This window comes from Gymnodraco acuticeps, unplaced genomic scaffold (genome assembly GCF_902827175.1).
Source record: "Gymnodraco acuticeps unplaced genomic scaffold, fGymAcu1.1, whole genome shotgun sequence".
In the NCBI taxonomy this organism is placed as follows: domain Eukaryota; kingdom Metazoa; phylum Chordata; class Actinopteri; order Perciformes; family Bathydraconidae; genus Gymnodraco; species Gymnodraco acuticeps.
In genome coordinates, this window is record NW_022990441.1 from 773,468 (window position 1) to 799,716 (window position 26,249).

The 26,249-nt window shown below is 40.8% G+C and overlaps 1 protein-coding gene across 1 annotated transcript in view; it reads right to left on the reverse strand.

The window, feature by feature from the left end:
• gucy1a2 (guanylate cyclase 1, soluble, alpha 2) overlaps positions 1 to 22,894 on the reverse strand; it is a 42,723-nt gene extending 19,829 nt beyond the window's left edge. Inside the window, 6 exon segments of the mRNA XM_034225428.1 lie at positions 10,461 to 10,919; positions 10,922 to 11,388; positions 13,618 to 13,742; positions 14,648 to 14,673; positions 14,675 to 14,710; positions 21,640 to 22,894. Coding sequence (XP_034081319.1) covers positions 10,461 to 10,919; positions 10,922 to 11,388; positions 13,618 to 13,742; positions 14,648 to 14,673; positions 14,675 to 14,710; positions 21,640 to 21,960 — 1,434 coding nt within the window. The 5' untranslated portion in view covers positions 21,961 to 22,894.
• Positions 22,895 to 26,249: the final 3,355 nt, after the last annotated feature.

Sequence of the window (26,249 nt, forward strand, 5' to 3'; positions counted from 1 at the left end):
ACATTTGCTCTGAGCCCTTGTTGAAGGTCACTGCATTGTCATTACAGGGACATTTAGTTCATTCTGAGAATTCAGATAAGCTATGGTTGCCAAGATGTTTATAATCCGATATATCAGGGCATGGAAACAGATTTTAAGGAGCTGAAATCTGTTAAAAAACATTGTGTTTTTTACAGATTGGTTACATCAGAAAAATCAACATCAAAATGTGAATAATCTTTTAATTTACTCTTGTATTAGCTGCCTTGGAAGATACCCAGTGAGCAGAATTATTCCTTCCCTATTACACTTGTAACTTGTAAGACTATATTTTTCTGCACAAAACCAATAATCAAATGCACATTTAAGATCAAAACATAAACGTTCAATTGTACAAGACTAATCTTCTGAATCGTATTAAAAATCTCCACAGCTATCAGTGCATAGCTGCTTCAATAATTGACAACATCTTAGACTGTTTACCAAAAGCAGGCACCCCCGGTTTCCTATCTAAGCCAATTGTTATTTGGTTTGAAGGTAATCAAATGGCAACAAATATTTATTTGGCAAATTAGGTTATTTCCAACTGTATAACAGCTATCTTTTATTTTACTTTCACATTGTTTTGTAAATAATAAATTGTTCTTGGAGTGTATGTTTGCTATTATAGCAAGTGTTTCCTCGCCTCCCAATTACGAACCAATATAATATTCATTGATCAAAAGCTGTGTCACTTGCATTTTTCTGCCACCTGACTCATATTTACCCTGTGTGCATATTTTTGCTTTTTGTCTTAATGCGTGATTTAGTTATGTATTATACAGGACAATTGTATTTAAATATTGTTATGTCCAATGATAGCAAGGCGCAGATTGTGTTTTTTTAATTCTACACAATATCTATCCAAATGTACAGGTTGCTATCGCCATTGTAGTTCGATGAAAATGAGAGAACGAAGGGGAAAGGATCAAAAACAGCTGAAAGGGCCACAGGTGGAAAAAGAGGCAGAAAGAAAGGGAGACTAAGGAGAGAGGGAGACAGGAGAGAAAAACGAAACGCACTAGACTTGAGGTAAGCGAGAGAGAGATGGAGAGAAGGAAAGAGAAAGGGGAAAACGGACAGCTAATGGATTGACTTTTGTGAGCAGACTGTGGCAGGTCAACACACTCTCATTTGCATGAACAAGCATCGAGCATCTTAATGGAAAAGCGCCATAAGAGTCAATGAGTTAGCCTCTCTCTCTCTCTCACACACACACACACACACACACACACCACACACACACACACACACACACAGACACACGCACGCACACACACACACCACACACACACACACACACACCACACACACACACCCACACACAACCCACCCACACGCACACCCGCACACCAACACACCCACACACACACCCACACACACTGCTCTTATCTTGTCAGACCCTGGCTACGTGTGCCATCCCCTGTTTTCTCAGTAAAACAAACACACACAGAGAATGTAAACATTGTATACGCTTATTTCATTTTTTTGATGAAACCTGTGAAGAATATGGATTTTGTACTCATATTAAAAGGGAGTTTTGAGTCTCAGCAATTGTCATATTGCAGTATCTGTGCAAGCAATGGAAAAAAGTGAAGACTGCCAAATGTTTAAACGCAACTGGGTACAGTTAATCTGTTTATATGACTGGTTGAGTCACGTTACGCTGAAACCATTAAGTCACACACAATAAGGCGGCCCACAATTAAAACAGGTATTTTTTAAAATGCAGTTAATTGAGAAAAAGTCTGCTTTACGTGAAGTAGAAATAGATTCCTTTTCCCTTTAATGCAAAAATAATATTACTGGAGATGATAGATTGAAATGCAACAAAATGAAGACAATATGTTTTTTGTTTCATAGTAAAAAGCAATCTTCTGATACCTTTGTATTTTCATTTACCCTTTTTTTATTTAAATGTATCAAGAGAAGACAAAGAGGGCAGTGATTTTCAAAGCCATTTCGAGTGAACAAACAAACCACAGCAGTGATTTATCTAGAAACAGATCAAAGGTGGTGCTAAATGTCAAGATTATCTTTGTACTCCGACACGCAGGTGCACACATGCACAATCAAACAAACCTCATTCACCAGCCCCTACAAATACAGAAGCATTTGTAGAATAACAAGTATGACATTGCACATTTGAACATCCTGATGGTTTCTTGAGCTGGTACTCCTTAGCCTTGACCAATTGTCCTCAACCTCCCCCTTTAACTACACTACATCAGGTACAAATGTCAGAGAAAAGAGCAGGAAATGTCATTTTGTTGAGCTACTGCTAAGTATTGGCTAAGGCTAAGACAGCTGCTGGGTTAGGTTGCAGCACAAATACTGTTATCTTAGACTTAGACATTCAGGACATAACAAGAAAATGACTCCTCCTAACTTCGCTGTTGACTCTTTGACCCAGAGAGTCTGGGAACGTTTGGATGTTCACAGCAACAGCACCACTACAGTGGGGGCAGGTGTTGTGATGCATGAATTATCTGTCTTATTCATCCTGTTCTTTTTGCATGCATTTACTTTAAGAAATGCATTTTAAAACTCCGAGGCATTATGCTAAAAATTGCAACAACATAGTCTAGCCAATCCAACTATAGGCAAGTCTAACCTTTGTTTGACACTGCAACCTGTGTTCACTCCTGTATGCTGACCACAGTGCTCACATTAAATGGAGAGACAGAGAGAGTTGCGACTTGACCTTTTCAGTAGGTCTTTCTCTGGATGTCTTTTGTACAACCCATGTCCCTGGGCAAAGACAGGAGAGAAGTCAAACTGAAAACCCACTAGAGGCCATTCAAACACACACACGGTGCAGTGAAGTGGAGTGCTCTTTTGTGGCCCCTTTACCTTGGCCTGTCGCCTTCTCTTGCTGCCCTTTGTCGTGAAAAGGTCAGCGCATCCTTCTCTTTTTCTCTCCCTTTGTTCTACTTTGCTGACCAGGTGACAAAAGACTCATATGGCATACGTAAAAAAAAAAGCCCTGCTGCTCCATAAATGCAACACAAATCTGCCACGTTGAACGTTTTGGAGCTTGGAGGCGGACTTAAACTTCAACAATGCCAGGTCTGAGAGAGAAAAGAAAGGGCAGTTGCCGCAAATAACTGAAAACAGCAAGAATAGGATAAAGTAGCTCGGTTCAACAACTGTGGATGGAGAGATGAGAAAGATTATAAGTCCACCACACAGAACCAGAACAGGGATACTTCAGCTTGAGCTCAAGTACAATCGGCTGATTAAACTTCCTGTCAGTAATGTATTTGCATGTCCAAAACTTTAAATCAATAGTCAAAGGTAAATACATTATCTTTTTTTATGATTCTAAAGTGTTAATAGCCACAAACACATTATATTCTGATTATTGAGACAACAGTGATGCAGTTGATATTATTGATGAATCCAAACGCAAATACAAAATAAAAGTTGTGACCATATATGTTCTGTGTTGATGTTATTAATTTGTGATTTTTAATATATTTTATTTATAATTTCATGATAGTTTTTCATCATAACCTGTATTTACTGACATTGGGATTTGTGAGTGATCATATCCCTGTGACTTTATTCAAGTGTATTGCTAACAGTGCTGAACAAAGCAGCTATAATCGAGGAAAGAATAAATCACTGTTTTAAGAATTCTATTTTTGACAAATGTAAACCGCTGTTTAAAATAATTAATGTCTGAATTTACAAGAGGGAGAGAAGAAAAAAAGTGTATTTTAATGATCCTCGAGGCTCGACTCTGAAAAGTGGAATCCTGCAGATACTTTCGAGGGCTTGATGACTGTGGGCATCGTATACGCCAGGGGTGTCAAACTCAAGGGCCAGGGGCCAAATCCGGCCCGCAACTTCATTTTATGTGGCCCGCAAGAGCTTGCAAAGAATATAATACAGTTATTATACGGTTACATGCTACAAGTTATTATCCTATCCAATAAAAATCCAATGCAGAGGCAATAATATAATATAATACATTATTTCATATATATTATGTATTTATATATGTATATTTATATAGTTACAACCGGCCCTTTGAGTGCAACCATAATGCTAATGAATGAATGAAATTGAGTTTGACACCCCTGGTATACGCACACATTTCGGTTTGATTAGTAATATGTTCGGATAAAATGCACTAAATCCCGGGATTGGTTCATTTGCCCAATGCAAAACCGAAATTATCCAATTAGATCTCTGTGTACATAAAGTTAAAACACTATAGCCTTCATACTGCAGTACAAACTACTTTTATGAGAAGAGCCACAATAAGGGATTCACTTTTGTGGCACAGACATGTTCAGCTTTTACACACCTACTATTATTCAAACAGGATTTTTCAAAGATGTTTTGCCTTGCATGGCCTCAGATCTACTTCATATAGTAAACAAATCTCTTCACTCAGGTATTTTTCCACAGGCCCTGAAAACTGCAGTCATTAAACCGCTCTTAAAAAAGAATAATCTAGATGCTTCAGTAATGAACAATTACAGGCCCATATCAAACCTGCCATTTCTAGGTAAAATCATTGAAAAAGTTGTTTTTCAACAGTTGAGTAATTTCTTGCATTTAAATAACTGTTTCGATGTGTTCCAATCAGGCTTTCGTCCAAACCACAGCACTGAGACTGCTCTTGTAAAGGTCTTTAATGACATCCACTTAAACACAGACAGTGGCAGAACTTCAGTGTTAGTATTATTAGATCTCAGTGCTGCGTTTGACACTGTTGACCACAGCATATTACTAGACCGACTGGAAAACTGGGTGGGACTTTCGGAAACAGTTCTGAATTGGTTTGAATCCTACTTAAAGGACAGAAACAACTTTGTTTCTATAGGTAAATAGAATTGACAAATATGACATGTGGGGTTCCTCAAGGCTCCATCTTGGGGCCTCTTCTCTTTAACATCTACATGCTACCACTGGCTCAGATAATGAAGAACAACAAAATAAGTTACCATAGCTATGCAGATGACACACAAATTTACGTAACAATTTCACCAGGAAACTATGCTCCAATTCAAACAGTAAGTGCATTGAACAAATCAATGACTGGATGTGTCAGAACTTTCTCCAATTAAACAAAGATAAAACTGAGGTGATGGTTTTTGGAGCCAAGTCAGAACGTATAAAAGTTAGCGCTGAGCTTCAGTCTGCAATGTTCAAAACAACAGATAAAGCCAGAAATCTAGGTGTAGTCATGGACTCTGATTTGAGTTTCAACAGTCACATTAAAACAATTACTAAATCAGCCTACTATCACCTAAAGAATATATCTAGGATTAAAAGACTAATGTCACAGCAGGATTTGGAAAAACTTGTCCATGCTTTTATTTTCAGTAGACTCGACTACTGCAATGGTGTCTTCACAGGTCTCACTAAAAAATCTATTAGAAAGCTGCAGCTGATTCAGAACGCTGCTGCTCGAGTCCTCACTAACACTAAGAAAGTGGATCACATCACTCCAGTTCTGAAGTCTTTACACTGGCTTCCTGTGTGTCAAAGAATAGATTTCAAAATACTGCTGCTGGTTTATAAAGCACTGAATGGTTTAGGCCCAAAATACATTTCTGACCTCCTGCTAAATTATGAACCATCCAGGTCTCTCAGGTCTTCAGGGACTGGTCAGCTTTCTGTCCCCAGAGTCAGAACTAAACATGGTAAAGCAGCGTTCAGTTATTATGCTCCAAATATCTGGAACAAACTCCCAGAAACCTGCAGGTCCGCTGCAACTCTGACTACTTTTAAATCCAGGCTGAAGACTTTTCTTTTTGTCGCTGCTTTTAATTGAACTATTCATATCTTAGACTGCACTGTAACTTTTATCCATGTACTTTTTTCTTTTAATGTTTAATTGACTGCACTGTAACTTTTATCCATGTATTTTTTCTTTTAATGTTTATTTTATTAGCTTTTCTTTTTAATGACTGATTTTAAATGCCATTTTCTTAATCTCTTTCATTTTTTGTAAAGCACTTTGAATTGCCTTGTGTTGAAAAGTGCTATATAAATAAACTTGCCTTGCCTTGCCTTGCCTTGCCTTGCCTACTACCACTTTTACTATATTAACAACTGTGAATAATTCTCAAAGATGTTTTGCCCTCTATAATCCTGGACATAGACAACTCTCTAAGGCATTGAAATGATATGAATTGAAATTAAACCCTCCTATCATCCTGCATCTGGCAACAAACTAAAAAAATACTTTACAAGATGTGAAAATAATACTTGTATGAGGGTTGTTTAGAAATGTGTTCTACCTTGTTTGTGTGCCATGTGAATTTGTAAGTGGGATATATGTATGTGCCAATGAAGACACTAGTGCAAACATGGCTATGAGAGGAAAACTTGACACAGGACAAGACTTTTAACTGCACCATCTGCCTTTGGCTGCAGATCTGTGGTGCAGTTTATTCCCATTGTATCACTCTGTATAAAACTACATGACGTTCAGAAATATTCTCTCCATTCGTTGGGCCAGTTTCACACCAATGTGAAATGGCACAGATGTTAAAAAAATATGAGACGAGTAAAGAATAATGATTTACCTTCATACCCTCCAATTCATATTTCACTTATAGTCACCCGCCTTGTGCCTCATATTGATGCTTTGCCTACCAGAGCAGACAAAACAGGGTTAAATCCTTATCTCATCTCACACAATCAGCCTCCAGCTAGACAAGACACCACTAAGACCCCGGCCACACGAGGACGAAAACGGCTAAACGCATAGGATTAACGCAAACGCAATCGCAAACAAGCTTCCGTCCACACGCAATAGTTATCCGGATAGTGTCTGCCCACACGAGACCGCTCCGTTTAGCTCCAACCGCTGGAGAAGCTGCAGTACATATGCAGGAGCCTGTACGTGGCGCTGTAACTTCCTCCACAAAAGCAGCGAAGAAGCATGGTTGTCATGGTTGCCCTTCTGTTTATTCTCCGCGGTGGGGGCCGAGGGATCCGGGCAGAGTTTTTCGCCAGTCAACGTGTATTAAAGTTTAAATCTTCCGACAAAATTATAAAAGTGCCGGTCAAAGGTCTTCTTTGTTATTTATTGAGCTTTAAAACAAATGAATAACGAATCTATATATTATAATAATAAAATACACGGAGCCTCTCTTTTTCCTCCCTCTCTTCGGACAGCGCGCCAGTGTCTGTTTCATGCAGCAGCTGATCCAGTAATGAGTGACTCGGCCGACAGTAAAAAATAAACATATTTATAACTAGTTTAGGTAGTTTGAGAGGTAATAAATAAAATAGCTAAGGGTGATGATCTGACTTGAAGTGTGTGTTTTACTCCGTTCACTGCCGCATCACAGCGGGAGGAGCTGCAGGTGAGCAGAGCTGCGTGTCTCCGTCCTGTCAGATTAGACTTCACTCGCGTTTATGTCCATATTGAGAGAAAGATAAATAATCTGAATTCAGTGTGCAGTTTACTTTGACGCTGGGGTGAGCAGCAGAGGTGGGGAGAGGTGGGGCTATTGCCTCATCATTAACATAAAATGATCGTATAGGGCCAGGGCTGTATCCAGGATTTCCTAAATACCGAGGTCCAAACATGCTAGGGGGGTTCGCGGGTTACCCCCCGAGATTTTTATGATCTAGTTAGGTGCTTTTTAAGTCCTGTGTGGGGTCACAAATTGGATAATATATTGATTTCAACCCATGTCAGTGGGCTGACAATGTCAGCATAAATTATTTTTAAAGTGTAATACATAAGAATCAGTTGATTGTTACTATTAATGATCTGGACATGCAGAAGAGGCTAAAATGATCACAACACATTGTCAACATTCATTTTCCATGTCTCTCTCCTTTCCATAACCTGCAGCCTCTCTTCCATCTTCTTTATTCTCTCTGTCTTCTTCCTGTTCATTACTCTCTCTGTCCTCTACTCTTTCTCTTTGTTCAATCTCTCCCTCGTTGTTCACTTTTTGTTCCTCCTCACTTGTCGCTCCTGCCAGTGAATTAAAAGCAATTCAGCTATTTAGTTAATTTCACTCGTTTGTTTGCATTCTTTTTTTTATTTAAATCTGTTTTGTTTGATTCTCAAAAGAGAACAAAGATGTAAGGAAATTGTGTTTTATACAATTGTATGTTATTATGACAGTTATGTATGTTTTAAAATTATGCCTATTGTAAATGAAGACTATTGTTATAGATACATAGATAGATAAATAGATGGGCTTATTAAGCCACATTATTTTTGTGTGATTCCAGTTCCTCCCTGACTTCCATCACTTTCTCTCTCTCTTTCTCTCTGCCTGTCCTGTCTCTTCCTCACCAAAGCTGAGCTTCGACTGACAGTCTTTTCATTATATCTGAGTCAGTGTAAAAAGAAAACAATACAATGTTATATCTTCAATGTTTTACTCAAATTGAAATGAAAGAAAAGCATTACAACGTTTGTTAAAAGGTCATCCTTCTGACATTGGATGAACGTAATTAACTTTAGCTCTCTAGCTAGTTTATTCACGCAATTTAAACCAAAGTATAGCCTATAGCTGCAATATAAATTAGTGTGCATGTTGTCGGACGTCCACTGACTAACGTAGAGCGTTCACACAGGATCTGCTGGTCATAAGATGTCCTGATGAGCAGAAACACAAGCAGCCCGCTGGACTCAGATCTTAAGATACCTCATCACTCCTCCGCTGCTCCGGTACAGGGCTACGGAGGTTTGTTGATACGGTTGATACATATCGTCTTCTTCTGTTTGCTTTAACAGAGGCTACGTAGTTATGCAGCGCCCCCATGGTCAGTAAATGGAAGTACTACAAAGAATGCCGGTTAGTGCAATTTTATTTCACAAGTTTTGTTATACACAGCTTGGGAAAATATTACCGAGGTCCGGACCTCGGTGACCTCAATGGTAGATACGGCCATGTATAGGGCGTACACACGGAGCCGTTGGACCCCCCAGAGCGTTGCGTATGCCGTTCTATCCACCTTGGGACCCGTTATCGTTTCCTCAGTCGTTTAGTGCCGTATTCGGTCGTCCTCGTATGGCCGAATGGTCTATATGACACTAAACAGTAACGCAAACGGCCGTTTTCGTCCTCATGTGGCCGGGGCATAAGATCACAAGAAGTAGAAAAACAGCGATATTTAAACAAATCTTCAAAAGCCTCAACAACCACAAAGTACAACTGAGAGGAACCGTTTTTAACTTAAGGCTGAAAGCTGTCATTGGCACTAGCATCCAAAAATGCTAGCAAGCATTGGAGTACTCTTTGATACAAATCAATTTGATATGCCCGTGTCATTTGGACTCCTACATTTCCATGAATGTATCCAATTGGAACAAAACATGCCCTTCAAAAATATCGATAAACTGACTTTTAATATATTGATTGTTTGCTTTGTTCGTTTGTTTGTCCTGGGGAGAGTGTGTAGCAGCTTATACTGGACATGAACACTCAACAGCTCAACACCCACTAGCATTTCCATTTGAGTATGAAGGTGGTTCTGCAATATACAAACACCATTTCACCAGAACCATCCGTGCGATGTCCCTATCAGTGTGTCAGTACATGTACCTTTTGCTTCAATTTGTAACCAAAACTATTAGAAACTAGCTTGTATCTTAGAGTTGGATACTCACTTTCATACTTACTTTCCAATACAATAATACGCATATGTGCGCTACCTAAGCCTCACCCATTTATAAACAAGCAAACAAACACACATCACCGCATTGTGGCTGAACCCTTCTTCGCCTTGTCAATTCTATTTAGCATCGGGGTGTTTGGGACTGACACTGGCAGCCTGCGGGGACCATCCAACTAATAAAGAACTAGATATAGCATTCAACACTGATTGATTGTGTCTGGCAAATTAAAACTCATTAAAACTCATTCCTGCAATGCAAAAACATCCAAGGCCGTGGTGTGGTGTGGTGTGGTGTGGTGTGGTGTGCTGCATGTGTTGGAATGACAAGTAAAGACAGTCAGTGTGGACACAATTTCATCAACAATCTAATTATCTTTTTTGCTTTTTTTTGTTTTTAAGAAGGTAAACCCAAACAAATAGTATGCAACAACAACGCTTCCCTGCCTACAAGACCAAGAACTAGAGCAAATCAATTATATTACCCAGACACTCTGTCTTGAATCTGATAGAAACATTATATAACAAACTGGAAATGAAAGGAAAGTGTGGCCTTCTTGTGCTCCACCTGTTTCAAAAACAAACAATTTAAAGTCTTAATTAAAGAGAGATGTTGATTATTGTACATATTTCACAGTACAAAAAGTTCTGCACTTGACTGTGATAGAGTTAGTTTTGTTGGATAAATATAAAACAACATACCAACAGCCTTAACATTTACATTGGGAAACAAAAATTCAGTCACCAACTAACTAAAACTGCAATAATCCTCTATAATATGTTGTTAGAAAGTAGGATTTGAGTAAAAGTGTCATCTGTTATGATATTATTACCTTCTCCTTGGTGCCAGACTGTGTGATATCAGGCCTGGTGCGGATGGTAAACGGGGATGCAAGCCTCAGCAGGATGCCCTTGAACGAAGGCTCCATCTTGGGTGAGACAATCTCAAAACAGTCCCTGAACGCGTGGCACCGGTGCGGCTCAATGCGAGCCTGTTTCCTCAATCCTTCTCCGAGCTGCAGTAGCTCCATGCGAGGCCCCAGGACGAGGTGAAACGGAAAGGCACGGCAAAACGTGGCCAGGCCGATGCGCAGATCGCTGGGGTTGGTGGAGAGTGGGACTAGGGGGCGTTTAGTGCACACCGGCACAGAATTTGGGAGGGAGGGGAGGGAAGGAGGGCTTGTCTCCTGGATTTGGAAGGACAAGCAAACTGTGGGAACAGAGGTTTGGAAAGGAGAGGGAGGGGACGGGGACGGGGACGACGAGGGTGAGGCGGTGGGGGACACAGTCGGGTTGGGGTTGGGGTTGGGGTTGTGGAGTCACCGTCTGTGTGTTCTGTATCTTCATTGGGCAATAAGGGAGTTAGAGGAGGCACCTCTTCCACCTCAACTTCTGAATAAAAGATCCGCCTGGCAACAGCTCTGATGAACCCTGGCATGACCAATCCAACCACAGGGCCCGGGTTGAAACAGTGAAGAAGCAACTCCTTCCCTCTTCCATCCGTTTCTCCTCGCTCTCCAACTTTGTCCAATTGTCTTCTCCCTGTCTCCTCCTCATAGGGGTCCTTGCACTGGAAAGAAGGGCTCTCAGATGAGGCCCGGCGACCCGTGGAGGTGCGGATGTGTTCCAAGATGGCATCAAAGCCGTTGAAGAAGTCCTGGAGGTTGCCGCCTACAGCCCGAAGCACTCGTTCATTTTCTTCAAAGCAGAGGCCAAAGAACTCCTCTCCGAAATGCTCTCGCAGCTCACAGAATGGTATGCCTGCGACAGAAGGAAAACACAATGTCAGCATTACAGAATACACAGACAAACTATCCACAAATAATACAGAATACACACACAAACTATCAACAATACACCTAACATGCCTCCATACACACATCCAGATAACTACACTCAAATACCTGCAAATGGACATGAGAAATGTGCTTGACATGTCATTAAGCAGCAGGCAGAATTGCATCTTGGGTCACTGTGTTTCAGTATCATTGTAAGATGCAGAAATCTCCACTGAGTGTGTATAATAGTTTTGAGTAAGAGCTGCCTGTGCTCAATTATATGTTTTGACAACAATTTAAATTCAGCATATTAATTGTGAGCTTATCAAACACAGAACAGTGTTAAGAGTAAACAAACATCAAAGCGTTGCTAAAATAATGAATATTGATAAGATAAAATAATCATGTCACATGCCTACTAACTGAATAATGAGAAAGAAATAGGATTAAAGGATTAAAGCTAAATTAAAATTGACATTTGGAATAAACAAAACCTGATATCACAAATATAAAAATCCCAAAATGTGCCAAAAATTGTTTACTTCATTCAAAGAAATAATGAATAAGGACATAAAAGGGAACAACCATATAGGCTTATAAAAAAATAACTGCAAAGGAGTGACAATGATACTGAAGACAACATTTGTTAAACGTTATCAGATCATTTATGGTAACATTTTCAACTTAGACACATCAAAAATGACTTTGACATACACAAATCTGCATGTGTGTTAATGTGATTAGTTTGTGTCGCAGTGACCAAAGGGCCAAACCCTGTAAAAAGCTCACTGCTCCTCTAAAATGTCACTTCACCAGCTAAAAGACACATTATGTGTAGAGTACATTTTAAAAACTGAACTCATGAAATCAGATCAGTTTATCATGACACAGTGTGTAGAGAGAGGTCAAACGGGAATTTAAGAATGTGTCTGTGCCTGCTATGACTCAACCTTTAGGAGAAAAAGCTAATTCTCAGAGTCAGATGAGGTGGTTTGGGCACAGACGGCATTATTGGCAGCGAGGCCTCCTTTCACGCCTCCATGTGGATGTATTTCAGGCACATCAAAGTGGGAGGGCAAGCCCCGGCAGATCGATAAGATTCTGCAGGGATTAGATATCGCATCTAGCCAGGGAACACCTCAGAATCCCAGGGGAAGAGACGGAAGACCGGAGAGAAATACTGGATTTCTGTATTTCTTGCTTAGCCTTCTGCCCCCATGACTCACATGATTGATAAATAGATAAACTGCAAATAGTGAGGACTGATCTAACGCACATGGAGGGCTGTATCAGATAAACATTGTGTACCAAGTTGCAGCCAAACAGGTGCTATAACTACACATAGACTGCAAGCATGGCGGAGAGCTGACAAAAGAGACAGATAAAGACAGATAAGAAGATGACTCAAGGACAGAGGTATTAACAAACAGTAGTGTATAGTTAATGCACACAGTGGTGGCAACTCTGCAATATGGGGACAGAGATGGAGTTTGGAGGACTAGAAGGAGGTAAATACTGTAGACAAGAGCCAGGGAGAATAGAGAGGGAGGACAGAAATGTACTAAGTGACTCAGCAGGACAGTGTGTGTGTGTGTGTGTGTGTGTGTGTGTGTGTGTGTGTGTGTGTGTGTGTGTGTGTGTGTGTGTGTGTGTGTGTGTGTTTTTCGTTTTTTTTCATGGGAGGCCTTAGAGACTGTGTAAGCCTTTACAGTGAGTCACAGTGTGTGTGTTTTTGCATATGTAAATAGCTGTGTATTTGTGTCTGCATGTGCACTGCCTTGGCCAGGATACTGTGGACATTTTTTTCTGTATTTCCCTATTTAATATAAAAGGTCTACTGTGTGTTTTAGAGGTTGTGCCTTTTGGGGATGGCTCTGTTTAATTGTGTAGGTGTGTAGGTGTGCACACCCCCCCCCCCCCCCCAATCACAAACACCATACTAATACTGAAGGATGTGCATGGGGGGGAAAGAAAGGAAGCATTGTCTATGTGTCTTGGCATGTGATAAATACAACACAGTAAAATCCATCCAAAGCAACACAACTAAAAAGAACACAGTTACAAAGGGATGAAAACGATATACAAAATATGTACACACACTCATTACCAAATCTACTTATTTGCAGAGGATGCCAAACACACACACATGCATTAAGTCTCAATGTCAAGCTCACAATAAGACATGCACATGTTCCTCTATTGCACTACTTACCCAGTATGGTGGCCATGTACTGCAGGATTTGTAGGACATCTTCTTCCGAACCTGAATTTTCTAAGAATGGGCACTTCTCATCTCTCCTCTCTTTCCGTCTCTCCTCACTGCCAACTTCCTGACACCTGTCAAAGACCAACACAAACACCCTGAGGGTATTAGCCATGAGATCACCAAATATAAGGTTTAATAAAGTAATGAGAAGCTAATAAACATCCATCAGGGGCGCTCTTTTGCGTGTTTTTGTGCCAGAAGACATTGGATTGTTTACCACTTTAATTTAATTTACCACAAACTGTGCTGTCACCAGTTATTTAGGTTTATTTGTTCAGTAAAAACAACTCTTGACATGTCTGGGTTATTCTGAAAGGTTAACATGACTTGAGCTTTTTTCTGTAATTGCAGCTGAACATTTCTAAAGCTATGTACCTGTACAGGGAGATTTTCAAACAAAATACACATTTGAAATAAAATCCATTTGGTGAGGGTGGTGGGAAAACTCATGGATAGATACCGTTATGGTTATGTGAAATATAAATGATTATGATTTGGGTAATCTGACACTTGAATTAGCCTGTGTAGGTTTAAAATGTGTTTGTCGTTGAGCAGATCCATAGAAAAAGCTGGACAGGGAAATTAGCTCAGGTCACCCCCCACAGAAGTAATAAGAGAGGAAGTGATGCTCTGTACTTCCCACACAGATTTGTCGCAGTCTGGAATTAGACCAGAGACCCTCTAGTCACACACTTCATTTCTAACCTTTGCGCCGTTACTATATGTTCTTCCAACAGAAGAGATATGATTTGCTTATGGTTGATTTTGTTCACAGTAACTGAACAGGTGTGTGACAGAAAGACAGGCAGAAGCAGAAAAGTAAGGGCAAAGGAGGAGTAAAAATGTATTCTCAGGACACAAGAACAGGCAGCAGGTAGACAGAGAGTGTCTACTGAAGATTGATGGGTTGAGGAGGGGGAGTTAGTTAGAAAGAAAACCAGGAAGAGAGACTGACAGCAAGCGAGGAGAGCCTTACCGGATTTCTTGTTGTCTGTAGAAATGGTAGAGTTCGCTGGAGAGCCTCCTGAACAGTCTGTGTCTGCAAGAAGAAGTGAGGATATGAGACGAGAATATGTGTATTTGTGAGTGCATTTAGGCAACAATATTGTACTTGCAATTATTATTGATTCCTGACTCCACACCATCTTGAGAGACATTTTTTTTTTATGTCATAGCAGAAAGAACACAGGTGTAAATAATCAAGTTAATGATAATATGTAGCTGCTACAGTTTCAGGATTCTAATAATGTGGCATGCTGTTCGACTCTCATGGTTTACTAGGACACCTGAATAGAGAAAAGGCTCATTGTGTTCATTTTATTCGTAAATCCTTGGCTTTATGAGACAAGATATCTGCTCTGAAAAAGGTATTTCTGTAAGACTATATGTCTTGTGGAAACTAAAAGTTTAGAAAAACCAACAAATGAACCATTTATCGATCTAATGATTACTTTCATCAATTTCATTTGATATTGTTTGTGTCATATAAGACATTTTACATTGTTAACATAAAACTGTTGAGTTCTGCTAATCATCGAGTGAACAATATCAATTTCTCCCATCAAAAAACAGATCCTAATTTGGTTGTGTGTGTGTGTGGTGTGTGTGTGTGTGGTGTGTGTGTGTGTGTGTGTGTGTGGTGTGGTGTGTGTGTGTGTGTGTGTGTGTGTGTGTGTGTGTGTGTGTGTGTGTGTGTGTGTGTGTGTGTGTGTGTGTGTGTGTGGTGTGTGTGTGGTGTGTGTGTAGATGGCGCAGTTTGCGGTACTGACAGCCTAAATTCTGAGAGGCGGGTCAAATGTGATAATCTGTGATACGGCTTTAAATGCAAGGCTATAGTGACAATACTGGAACACAGTGTGCCAGCTGGAGAGGTCATTCTGAGGCCTCCGCCCACTACGGACTGATACAGAGTTTGTGTGAGTATGTGTGTGTAGAGGACAGACAGGGAGAGGAGGACAGACAGGGAGAGGGAGACAGAGAGATACGCACACATACACACATATGCAAAAACATTAGGCATGTGAAAAATGAAGGAGAAAGAGGAGTGTGTGTGCAATATGTGCGTCAGTCAGCAGATGTTTCAAAAGGTGAATATGAAGTAGGTTACATAACAAATAGACGTCATATTGTAGCTAACCAATGGTATTGCAAATGTTTGGAGCTTCTCTTCTCTCAGTGCTGACTCATTTTTCTTTACACTGTATTTATATCCATATCCTCAACAACACTAACGGAGAATCATGTTGCAGTCAGAGCCACGCCTTATGATACAAAAATATGTTCACTTTTAGCTAGTCGTCGTAAACCCAGCAACAGCAGGAGAAAGATGAGCTATTTTCACAGTCTTTGTATTTATGAGGGAAAACCCCACATCACCCCATCCCCCACGCTGTGTGCACGTGCAAACCAGAAACAGTGTTTCTCATGATAATCTCCTATTGCGTCCTTGATTCAGCTACTCATTTACCACAGAACATGCACATTACAGGGTGCGCACACAATATTCCAATATGACCAAACACACAGGCACTACCTGTTATCAGCCACGCATGTGCAAACATACCGTACACATACATCATCATTAGTCGGCATTGTTGCAATCGCTGGCATGTTTACTGTACACACAACTCGATACCCCATCACACATTGATCTCACTCAGCCACACACACAACTGCTTTGACAGCTAACACCTAGCAGATTGCCTTGTTCTTAGGATGGATTGTTAAAAACACACACTACACTGGGAGGATTTGAAAAGGACAATATAAACATAAAATGGTACAACAGAAACATGGTATTAAAGGGGCCCTATTGTGCTCATTTTCAGGTTTCACAATTGTATTTTGTTCTTCTACTGTGACAAGATTACACGCTCTGATGTTCAAAAAGGGCTTTATTTGTCCTTATACTGCCTTTGCTGCAGCCCCTCTTTTCACCCTCTGTCTGAAGCCAGAGCCCAGTCTGCTCTGTGGTCTCTGGTGATTGGTCAACTGCATGTCCCACCCCTTAGCCTATCACAAACAATGTGTTGGAGTGCTAGCCAATAGAAATGCAAGTGTTATAAAGAGATATCACTATGTACCGGAAAAAAAGGGGTCCAATTAAGGCGATTCAGGAAGAGGGGGAGTGTGTGGGAGAGCGAACTTTGGGATTTTAGCATTTGTAGACCATTTACAAGCAAAAACACCTTTGTAACACACACAAGAGAAAGGGTAATCCCCAAAAGCATAATAGGGCCCCTTTAAATTAAACGTATTGATGTCACTGAATAAATATATATATTAAATATAATTATGTAATTATGGTGGTGTCCCTCTGTACAGTATATCATTAACATTCTGTTTTATCATATTTGATGGTTTGCTTACTCTGTTCTAAGTATGTTGTATGCTGCACTGTTGGAAGATCCTGAAGACTGACATTTGCATTGGAAACAAATACGCCGTATATATGTTGACCGTGTGCAACCAAGAGAAGAGGCATGCAAAAGGAAGAAAGGGAAATCGAAATGCTCCATGAAGATGACATAACGTCCAACCAAATTACAGGTTTAGGGTTTGACCTCAAACTTTATGTCTCTCTTAAGACACTCCCCTCTCTTTCTCTCTTTCCCTGTGGTCTTTATCCAAGCCACTCTGTCTCTTTTGTTTGCTCAGTTTCTTTACCTAGGGAGGGAAGCAGAATCTCACCAATACCCACTCCATTCCTCTTGCTCTGTTGCTCTGCATTACTTTCTTTCCCAGCTATCATGCTCTTCTCTACTGTCTGTGAACCTGCCCTTCCTCTCTGTCCACGTGATTCATCCTTTCCCTCCTTTATTGCATCTTCCTCCTCCAAATTTCCATTTACATGAACTGGTGTGATCTACAGTCACAGCACAGTGGGTACTGGTGCTTCAGCACAGTTGGAGAGCTGCCACCACTACTAAAGAAAATAGAAACTCATAAACCAGATGAGTCCCGCAAGATAAATCCCAGCATGAGACGCATCAGGCCTCTCTGTGGAAAGTAATAAAGCAGGTACAAAGAAAACAATTCTGTAGCAATCTGCTTTCTATTAGGATTCTTCAGGCTGTCCCTAAGAATAGTTCAGCTATAATGTAACAGTGAAGCAATGCAGTGTTAGCAGTAACACAGCCAGGGCATGGGCATGGCAGGGGTGAATATTTGGGTCTGAATATGCAAAATATTCAATACCTTAATGTTAAGGATTGGACCAAATGCTTAGTTCAGTTTTCTCCCTCACTTTGCCTGAGAAAAGGTTGAATCCATTTACTTTAAATCACTTGACAAAAGTGTCTGCTGAAACAGATGCATGATCTAAACATTTGTGTGTGCTATGTTATTATAAAGGTGGAATCGTGTTTTAGAAATTGGTTGCTGCTAGGACACATTTTTGTGGCTTTTTCCTTTATATTTGTATGCTTTTTGGAACATGAATTGAAATTGTCCAATATAGGAGGAAATACGAAAAGATCGAAACAGTTTAATAACAAATTCATTTGAAGTACTTGTGAAAAACATTTTTTTCTTAATTTTGTAAGTAAGGCCAGCTGCCTTTTTGTTTCTCAGAAACTTGTAAAATAGAAAAATGCTTCCTTTAAACAAAAGACTATTGAGCGATGTCTGTCAATTGATTTTTACGTGAGATAAAAATCTTGATTCTTACATGAGTACATTTTTCCCCCAACCCTATAATTCCACTGAATATATAACAGAGATAAACCTGTGTTTTGTGGATTTTTAAATATTATTCAACAGGTGAAATCATAGAAAGCGCAAAAATAAATACGTGTCTCTGATAGTGAGTATGTGACCACATAATCGGGATGTGGACCTGCCAGAAGACACACATATGCACACTCACACACTTGATATTTGTGGCCAACACTCATGGCCTTTGATCGGCATCATGGGTCACTAAGCTAATGGCCACCTTCCATGTGTATACACTAGGGGTGTAACGGTATCCGTATTCGTCCCGTACCGTCACGGTTCGGACGTCACGGTTCGGCACGCGCAGTCACACGACGAATACACCTTTTTTTTACGAGTGGGAAAAAAGTCTGTCATTCAGGGCAGTATCCACTACATTATATATAATCCAGGGGGCGGTATTGCGCCTAAAAGTTGTTTGCCAGCCGCCCTTAAACAACAAATGAAGAACAAGAAGAAACACAACAACAAAATGAACAAAATACAAGAAGAAGACAAGTTAGTGTGGCGATTTCAGATAACACACAGGAGCTAGAACCCACCTGCTTCTTTTAAATCAGCTGTGTGGGAACATTTCGGGTTCCCTGTGGACTACAATAACGATGAAGTGCGAGTGGTGGATCGGACGGTGTGTCGGCGTTGATAGACAGTGGTGCGGTATGCTAATGGTAACACAAGCCAAACATGCTAAATCATATCAGAAGGCATCACCCAGATTTGCCAATCACTGGAGCCCGGCAAAAGACAACAGCAGTTCAACAGCTTATCCCCGCTGTTTAAACCAATAGACATGAAAGCGGTGAGATCAAAATAAATAATGGAAGCTTTTGGCATATGTTTTTCAACGACTTTGCGCTCTTGAAACACTTTCTTATTATTCATGATGTAATATTTTCAAGACATTCTTTTTAGTTTTACAGCTTGATGAAACCTTTTTGTTTGACATCAGCCATTATAGATAATATGGCCATCTGAGTGTGTGTGGTACTGTTTGTGGTTTGTTTTTAACTGTTTTAATTATTCCTTATTTTTAAAATGAAACTTGCACTACTGTTCAAACATAAATAACAACAAACCTGGAATTATGCATTTGGGACTTTTTTTTTGCTTTTTCTTGTTGTACCGAACCCGTACCGAACCGTGACCCACAAACCGAGGTACGAACCGAACCGTGACTTCTGTGAACCGTTACACCCCTAGTATACACGCAACTGAGAGAGGGAGTGGGAGAGAGACAGAAAATGAATGTTTGCCCCAATGTAAATGTAAATTTGTTTGTGTGTGTTAGTGTTTGTGTTCTTGCTTCTGGGTCAGTGTGGTCAGGGTGAAGACAACCACAGAGAGCTTGCTCTGTTCTCTCTGTCACGGTCCATTGCCGTCAACAACAGACACTGCCACTGCAAGCAGCCACTGTGTGTGTGAGAGGGCTGTGTTTGTGTATGTGTGTGGGAGAGAGAACACAACAGCTAATAAACAGTGTGTTGTGAGAGAGCGGATATATATGTGTGTTTCTTTTAGTCTATTTGCTGCATGGTTAATGTTCCTATTAGCAGTATTTTCTTTTATGGTGCCATAATACAATGCAAAGTGGATAAACATTAAGATGCTTCAGGAGAAAACTGGTGTAGGGAGTTGTAAGCTGCTCTTACAGTCCAGCCTAACACACACACACACACACACACACACACACACACACACACACACACACACACACACACACACACATACCCTTTAAACACTGAAAAAAGACCCTGGTCATTTACACTTTCCCTGTGACAAAAGCACAACCGAGAGCTGAAGTTGGCCCTTAGTGGTCCTCTCCAATATACACCAACTTCAGATTTGTAGCTGTGCTATTGAATGTCAATATGTTTGTGAACTTGTGCCTTGGCGGCAAAAATAAGCTGACAATCACTGCTCTACTTTAAAGACTTTGTTCCCACATTTACAGTATTTCTCCCAGGGATGGGACCACAGAGTCTGAGCAAACGCATTTGGAGAAACATGTTCCCAAAGCCTCATAGTTTTGAGCAAAACACAGCAGTCTCCTCATTATGCGGGGAACCAACATAAATAAACCTTGAGACCATGTTAGCTAAAAACTGCCAGATTAGAAAAAAATGAGAAATGCTTTCTATCTTTATCAATTTACTGTTTGCTAAATCCCTGAGAATAAGATCCAAAACTCATCTAAACCTCCTGCAAGTCTCATGTCACCGTTCAATCTAAACTGGGTCATATTATCATGTCCTGTCACATCCTGAGTATAGTTCGTACTATAAAGGACTCAGATAATTCCAGGGTTGGAAATAATAAGTTTGCTTTGTCAATCAATGTACATTACATCACCTATAAATTAGATTGTTGTAGTTGAAACCACCGAAGCATTTCCTGATGCAGATTAACATTTGTTTGTTAATACTTGAATTTGACCAACTATGACAGGGTCCACATTAACAGACATGCAATTAAATCCCAAAATGACTGACTAAGCTACTGTATAGCAAATGCCCCAATCACACGTCATCCATCTCAATCGTGCTTAATTCTAGTAGCTTCTTTATTACATTACAGCCTGTAATACAACAGAGACACAAACTGGCTCACTTGTCACACTCCTCCATATACAGACAGAGCATGGGCATCTCTCTCTCTCTCTCTCCCTCACAACAACACATGTATTATATAATCTGCCAGATGATTCAGGCTTTCAGAAGGATGGATGAAAAGATGATTTTTTTTGTTCATAGACAGCATAGCACACGTCAGATTTGATTGAAAAAAGACATTGTCTGGGATTGTGGATAATCACAGGGTGGAAAAGCTTGAATGATGTCTTTTCCTGGTAATAAAGGCTGTGTACCTACTCAACTTTGGAGACAGCTGTGCAGGATAACATATCTCTGTTTGTTCATCATTGACTTTCTCATAACAAATTAGTCTACAAAATTGATTAAAGTTCGGATTTAAACACTGACAACATGAGCAGATTGATGTCATACAAAAACTACACTATCAAAATTGTGTCCTCTGAAGACCAGGTCATTGATTTGCTTCATAACATCTTATTGTGCAATACCTTTTTAAAAGATTAATGAAGAGTGCTCTACAAATTGTATGGTAAAACTAGAGATTTCGTCAAAGGATCCCAGTGGTTATGCAGGATGCCTTTATGAGTATGGCACTTCACGTTTGGAATATGTAATGATATAGTTATGGAGGTACAGTGTTTAGACTGAGCAGGAGGCCTACCGTGGGTGAGGTCAGTCTCCTCAGGATCTCCCCTAGCGAGTCCAGGTTCACCCGTCTCCTCCTGGTCACCCTCTTGTGGGGGGCCCCGGGTCCAGGCTGCTCCTCTACCACCGGACACGCTGGTCTCTCTGCGGGGCTGCGGCCGTTCCAGAGCACCGCTCTGTGGGAAGAGTGTAGAGAGGAGAAGGGGCAACCTCGGATCTCCTCCACCGGCTCCAAACCTCCATCCCCCGCGTCTCCCCCGGGGCTTTCCAACCCGCAGTCTGAGCCCACCGAGCTGCTGAACGACTCCGAGGAGATCTTGCGCGACGACGAAGACATGGTGGTAGTGAGGAAGAGGAGGATGGTGAGGATGACAGTGGTAGTGTTAAGGATGATGATGATGCTACAGTCGGTTCCGTACCACGTCCACCTCTACGCCGGGGAGTCATCAGATAGTGGTGAGTGAGAGGGTCGGGTGGGTGAGGGGGGTGAGGTCTGTCTGTATCATTATGTATGCATATGTGTGTTTGCGTGCGTGTGAGATAATGTCCAGGTCTGTGTGGATATGAGATGCGACTGTCTGCGTGTGGGACGCAAATCTATTCAGAGGAGAGGGAGAGGGAGAGGGGGGTCGACAGAGAAAGAGAGCACTAACGGCACGCAAACATTTATGTAAGGGGGAGGAGGAGGTGGGGGGTCGCCTCTTTATAAAAAAACGTCCTCCTTTACCCCCAAAACAAATCTCCTTAGGAAAGCCAAGCACAAATGATGCTGCAAAAAAATATACCCCTAGCAGCAATTTTGTATTTCTAAAATGCGTGTTTAGCCGTCTTACGCACAGTGAAACGCTGCTGCGCGACAAAAGGTTGCCAAAATCGACATGTTAGTCCACCACAATAATTCCGACACATGATAATTATTCCTCTCACACACGGTGAATTGTTGGCATCCTCAGAGTGTTGCCTTTTTCTCCCTCACTTTGCCTGAGAGATATCTCCAAAATCACAGCCGATGTGACTGTTTCCCTCTCTCATCCACCCTCTTCTTCTTGTCCTCTGCGACAGCGGTTCTCCTGTCCGTCTGCTAACCGTCCTCTCATCATTCCTCCATCTTTCACTAATAATATTCCTTTCCTGCTGCTCTTGGTATTTGCTTCGTCTTGTCTCTTTCTGTCGTCGGCTGGAGTGGAGGTGCGCGAGGGACACGGTGAGCAACACCGGTGAGAGCGAGAGAGCGCGCGCGGACAGCCAGCAGCAGCACGCACCGGTGATGCTGTGAGGACATCAGAGATGTGAAGTACAAATCAGAGAGTTTTAGTTCAACAAACCGCAACCAATCAGAGGAGATATGCAGAGACAGACGACAGATAGACATAAAGATGGGTGAGCAGATCACATCTAAAGTTAAGCATTCGTTTCTTAAATTGGGGGAATTATCCACAAGTCAACACAAGGAACACAACCTCAGTGTCTGTAACATTTTGCAACTCTTACTATTGTATCTTGCTATTCACTAATTTCTCGTTAATGTTTTTGTCTGATTAAAATGTCTTCTTCTAATGCACCGAATGCTTTCAGTTTAAACGCTTTTTAGAGTAAAAAGGGTATACCAAGCTGAAAAAAACAGGTAAATGTCCCACATTCACTGCATGACAGTGTCAAGATCTTACCGTATTATATTTCAAGTTATATTGTGCACACATGTTCCAAATTCCCAAATATAAAAAAAAAACATAAAAAAGACAGGTTACCACAAACAAAGTCACTCACAGAAAACCTGGAGGCAGGCAATTATACTCCGTCATATTAAGACTGTTTTCATTAGGGATGCACCGAATATTCGGCCACCGAAAATTATCGGCCGAAAATGGTTAAAAAGGCCCTTTCGACCGAAAGGGTTTTAGCACCGAAAAAATATCACCGAATGTCAGAACAGACTTACGTTGGTAACCTAACGTGTTGTTGTGATGACGTAATAAAGACGCGGCGACCATGCTCGCGGCTGGCTCACAGGGGGGGGGGACATTGACCTTTGTCATCGAGATTGCCCTGAGCCTTTAACAAATCGTATTAAATAATCTGATGACAGACTGTAAACAGAATAGCTGAAATTTTAACAAACTAAATAACTCAGTTTCCTCTAATCATTAACCCATGTTTGTATAATGTAGTTAACTCCGTGTGTTGCTGCTAGCATACATAACACCTGACGTGGAAACGTTACTCGTGGATGGGGCTACAGAGCTGCTAGAAAGACGGTCGAACCCGGTACATTCCTCCGTCTGCATGCGGTGCACTTTTGCTAAATGTTTAGACAAATTGCTCGTGCTTACATGCTAAACTCTTATTGCACTTATGGTAACAAGTATTCTCCACATCGAGACGGGTAAAGTTTAACCACACCTCGGAGCGCGTTCTCTCCGCCATCTCCGCAGTGTGCTCCGCTGCATGTAGCAGCTGCGTGTGTAAACTGCCCCGCCCCCTCGCACACAGACGGGGGAGAGATCTCGTCTGATCGAAAATACATCATAGACGCATTTGTTGTCTTTGCATATTAGAAACGAGTTGGCGACACTAAGACTGCGATATAATGTTTTTTAGCAATAATACATGACATATATAAATGTACTGTATGCATTCAAAAGTGCTGAATAAATGTTTTATGGACCCATAATAGTGATTATTATTTAAGTTAAGTTTTGCCATAATCATGTCTATTTCCATAATCAGGTAGCTGAACAACATTGGTAAAAAATGTATACATTATATATATATATATTTCTATTAATAATTTTCGGCCTTTCGGCATTCGGTTTTCGGCCAACTGTTTCCTATTTTCGGTATCGGTTTCGGCCAAGAATTTCCCATTCGGTGCACCCCTAGTTTTCATGGTCTAGAATTCACTTTAGAGTTAACACCATCAGCTGTCAACACAGTATCATAGGTCAAATGATAAGGATACAAGTCAAGTTAACCTTTTTGATGGATCTTTTCGTTTAAAATTCTTATTCCAGCATAGAAGGGTAGGTCTCTGAGTTTAATGCAACTGCCACGTGTAGTCTGCTGTGTGCACTTTACCTAATGGGTATTTATAATGCAGAAAGGTATCAGGTGAAGGTAACACAGGATCAATATGGGCCCAACAGCAAATGTTTGCCCTGGGGCTAACCGAGGGGATACATCTGGTTTGTTTAAAAAGGTGAAAATAAAACATATAATATAAAGTCTGAAAAAGATTTCATATTATTATTGACATGTTCCTATCATGTTGACATGGCCGGTGGAAACTGGAAATGGAAATCAAGCAACACCTTATTTGAATCAAACAACAGGCATGGCCAATGAGACAGATTAATGGCAATCTGCCAAATGTGTTCAACATATTAAAGGACAAATATGGCTCACCATGCAGATAATGGAGATGGCAGCAGTGGCACACGCCTGTTGTCTGCTGTCAGAGGACAGAATTATGCTCATGTCTGGAAGTAATCATAGCCATGACCTTGACCTTGATTGGCAGAGCATGTCTGTTCATTGAGGGCCCCAAAGGGACACGCAGAGAGAGAGAGAGAGAGAGAGAGAGAGAGAGAGAGAGAGAGAGAGAGAGAGAGAGAGCGAGAGAGAGAGCGATAGAGAGAGAGAGAGAGAGAGAGAGAGAGAGAGAGAGAGAGAGAGAGAGAGAGATGCGTCATGCAAGTGCACCACATACACACCGCAGTGTAATTTCCTGGAGGTGCCTCCTAATTCATTTGACTTTCTGGAGCAGCATGACCCCAATACATTGGATAGAATGTAGCTCCTGCTGTCTCTCTAACACACACCCACACATTCCCTTTCTATCACACATAGCCAGCACTAACACACCACACACACACACCAACACACAGTCTCCGTCTCTCCTTTTCTTTCCTTATCTGGTCTTTTGCTCTTCGCAATCAGTCTGTCATCCATCAGTAATATTGTGGGCATTTAATAAAGCGAACACCGCAATGGAATAAAATACTGTTCCAGAGAAGATAAGGCCGCTAGCAGCTGGGTGCAGACAGGGCATCCGCTCAGTCTCTGTGCAGACATGAAATTAGAACCAATAGAAAGGGCACCACAGGGGGTATCATGGTAATCTCATTAAATAGGTACATTTAACATGGATGACACCACATTTTAATAACATTATCATGGAAATGAGGTATGGAGCAGTCCAACTGGATTGAAGAAACACACACTTTTTAAATCAACCCTCAAAACTCACTTTAAAAGGCTAGTCAGTAAAATGTCTAGATTTGTATTCCTCTTTTTTCTTATACCTGTCTTATTACCCTGTTTTGTTCATGTTCAAATGTATCTTGATCTGTCAAGCATCTAACAGTCTTTTTGCAATCTGCTTACCAAAAAACGTTCATATTGTTCATTTATGCTTATGTTTATGGTATAATAAATACCATGAGTAATATTTCCTAATGATGATAGTCAGTCATTTAATCATGAATTTATCTTTAATGCAGTAACGTAGCATTTTGTGCAGACTGTCAAAGTACCAATAATCAAGCAGTTTTATGAGTAGAAACTACGTTTAAAATAAAAAGAAATACATTTGACAATATTGCAGTACAAAATACAATCTATACCCAT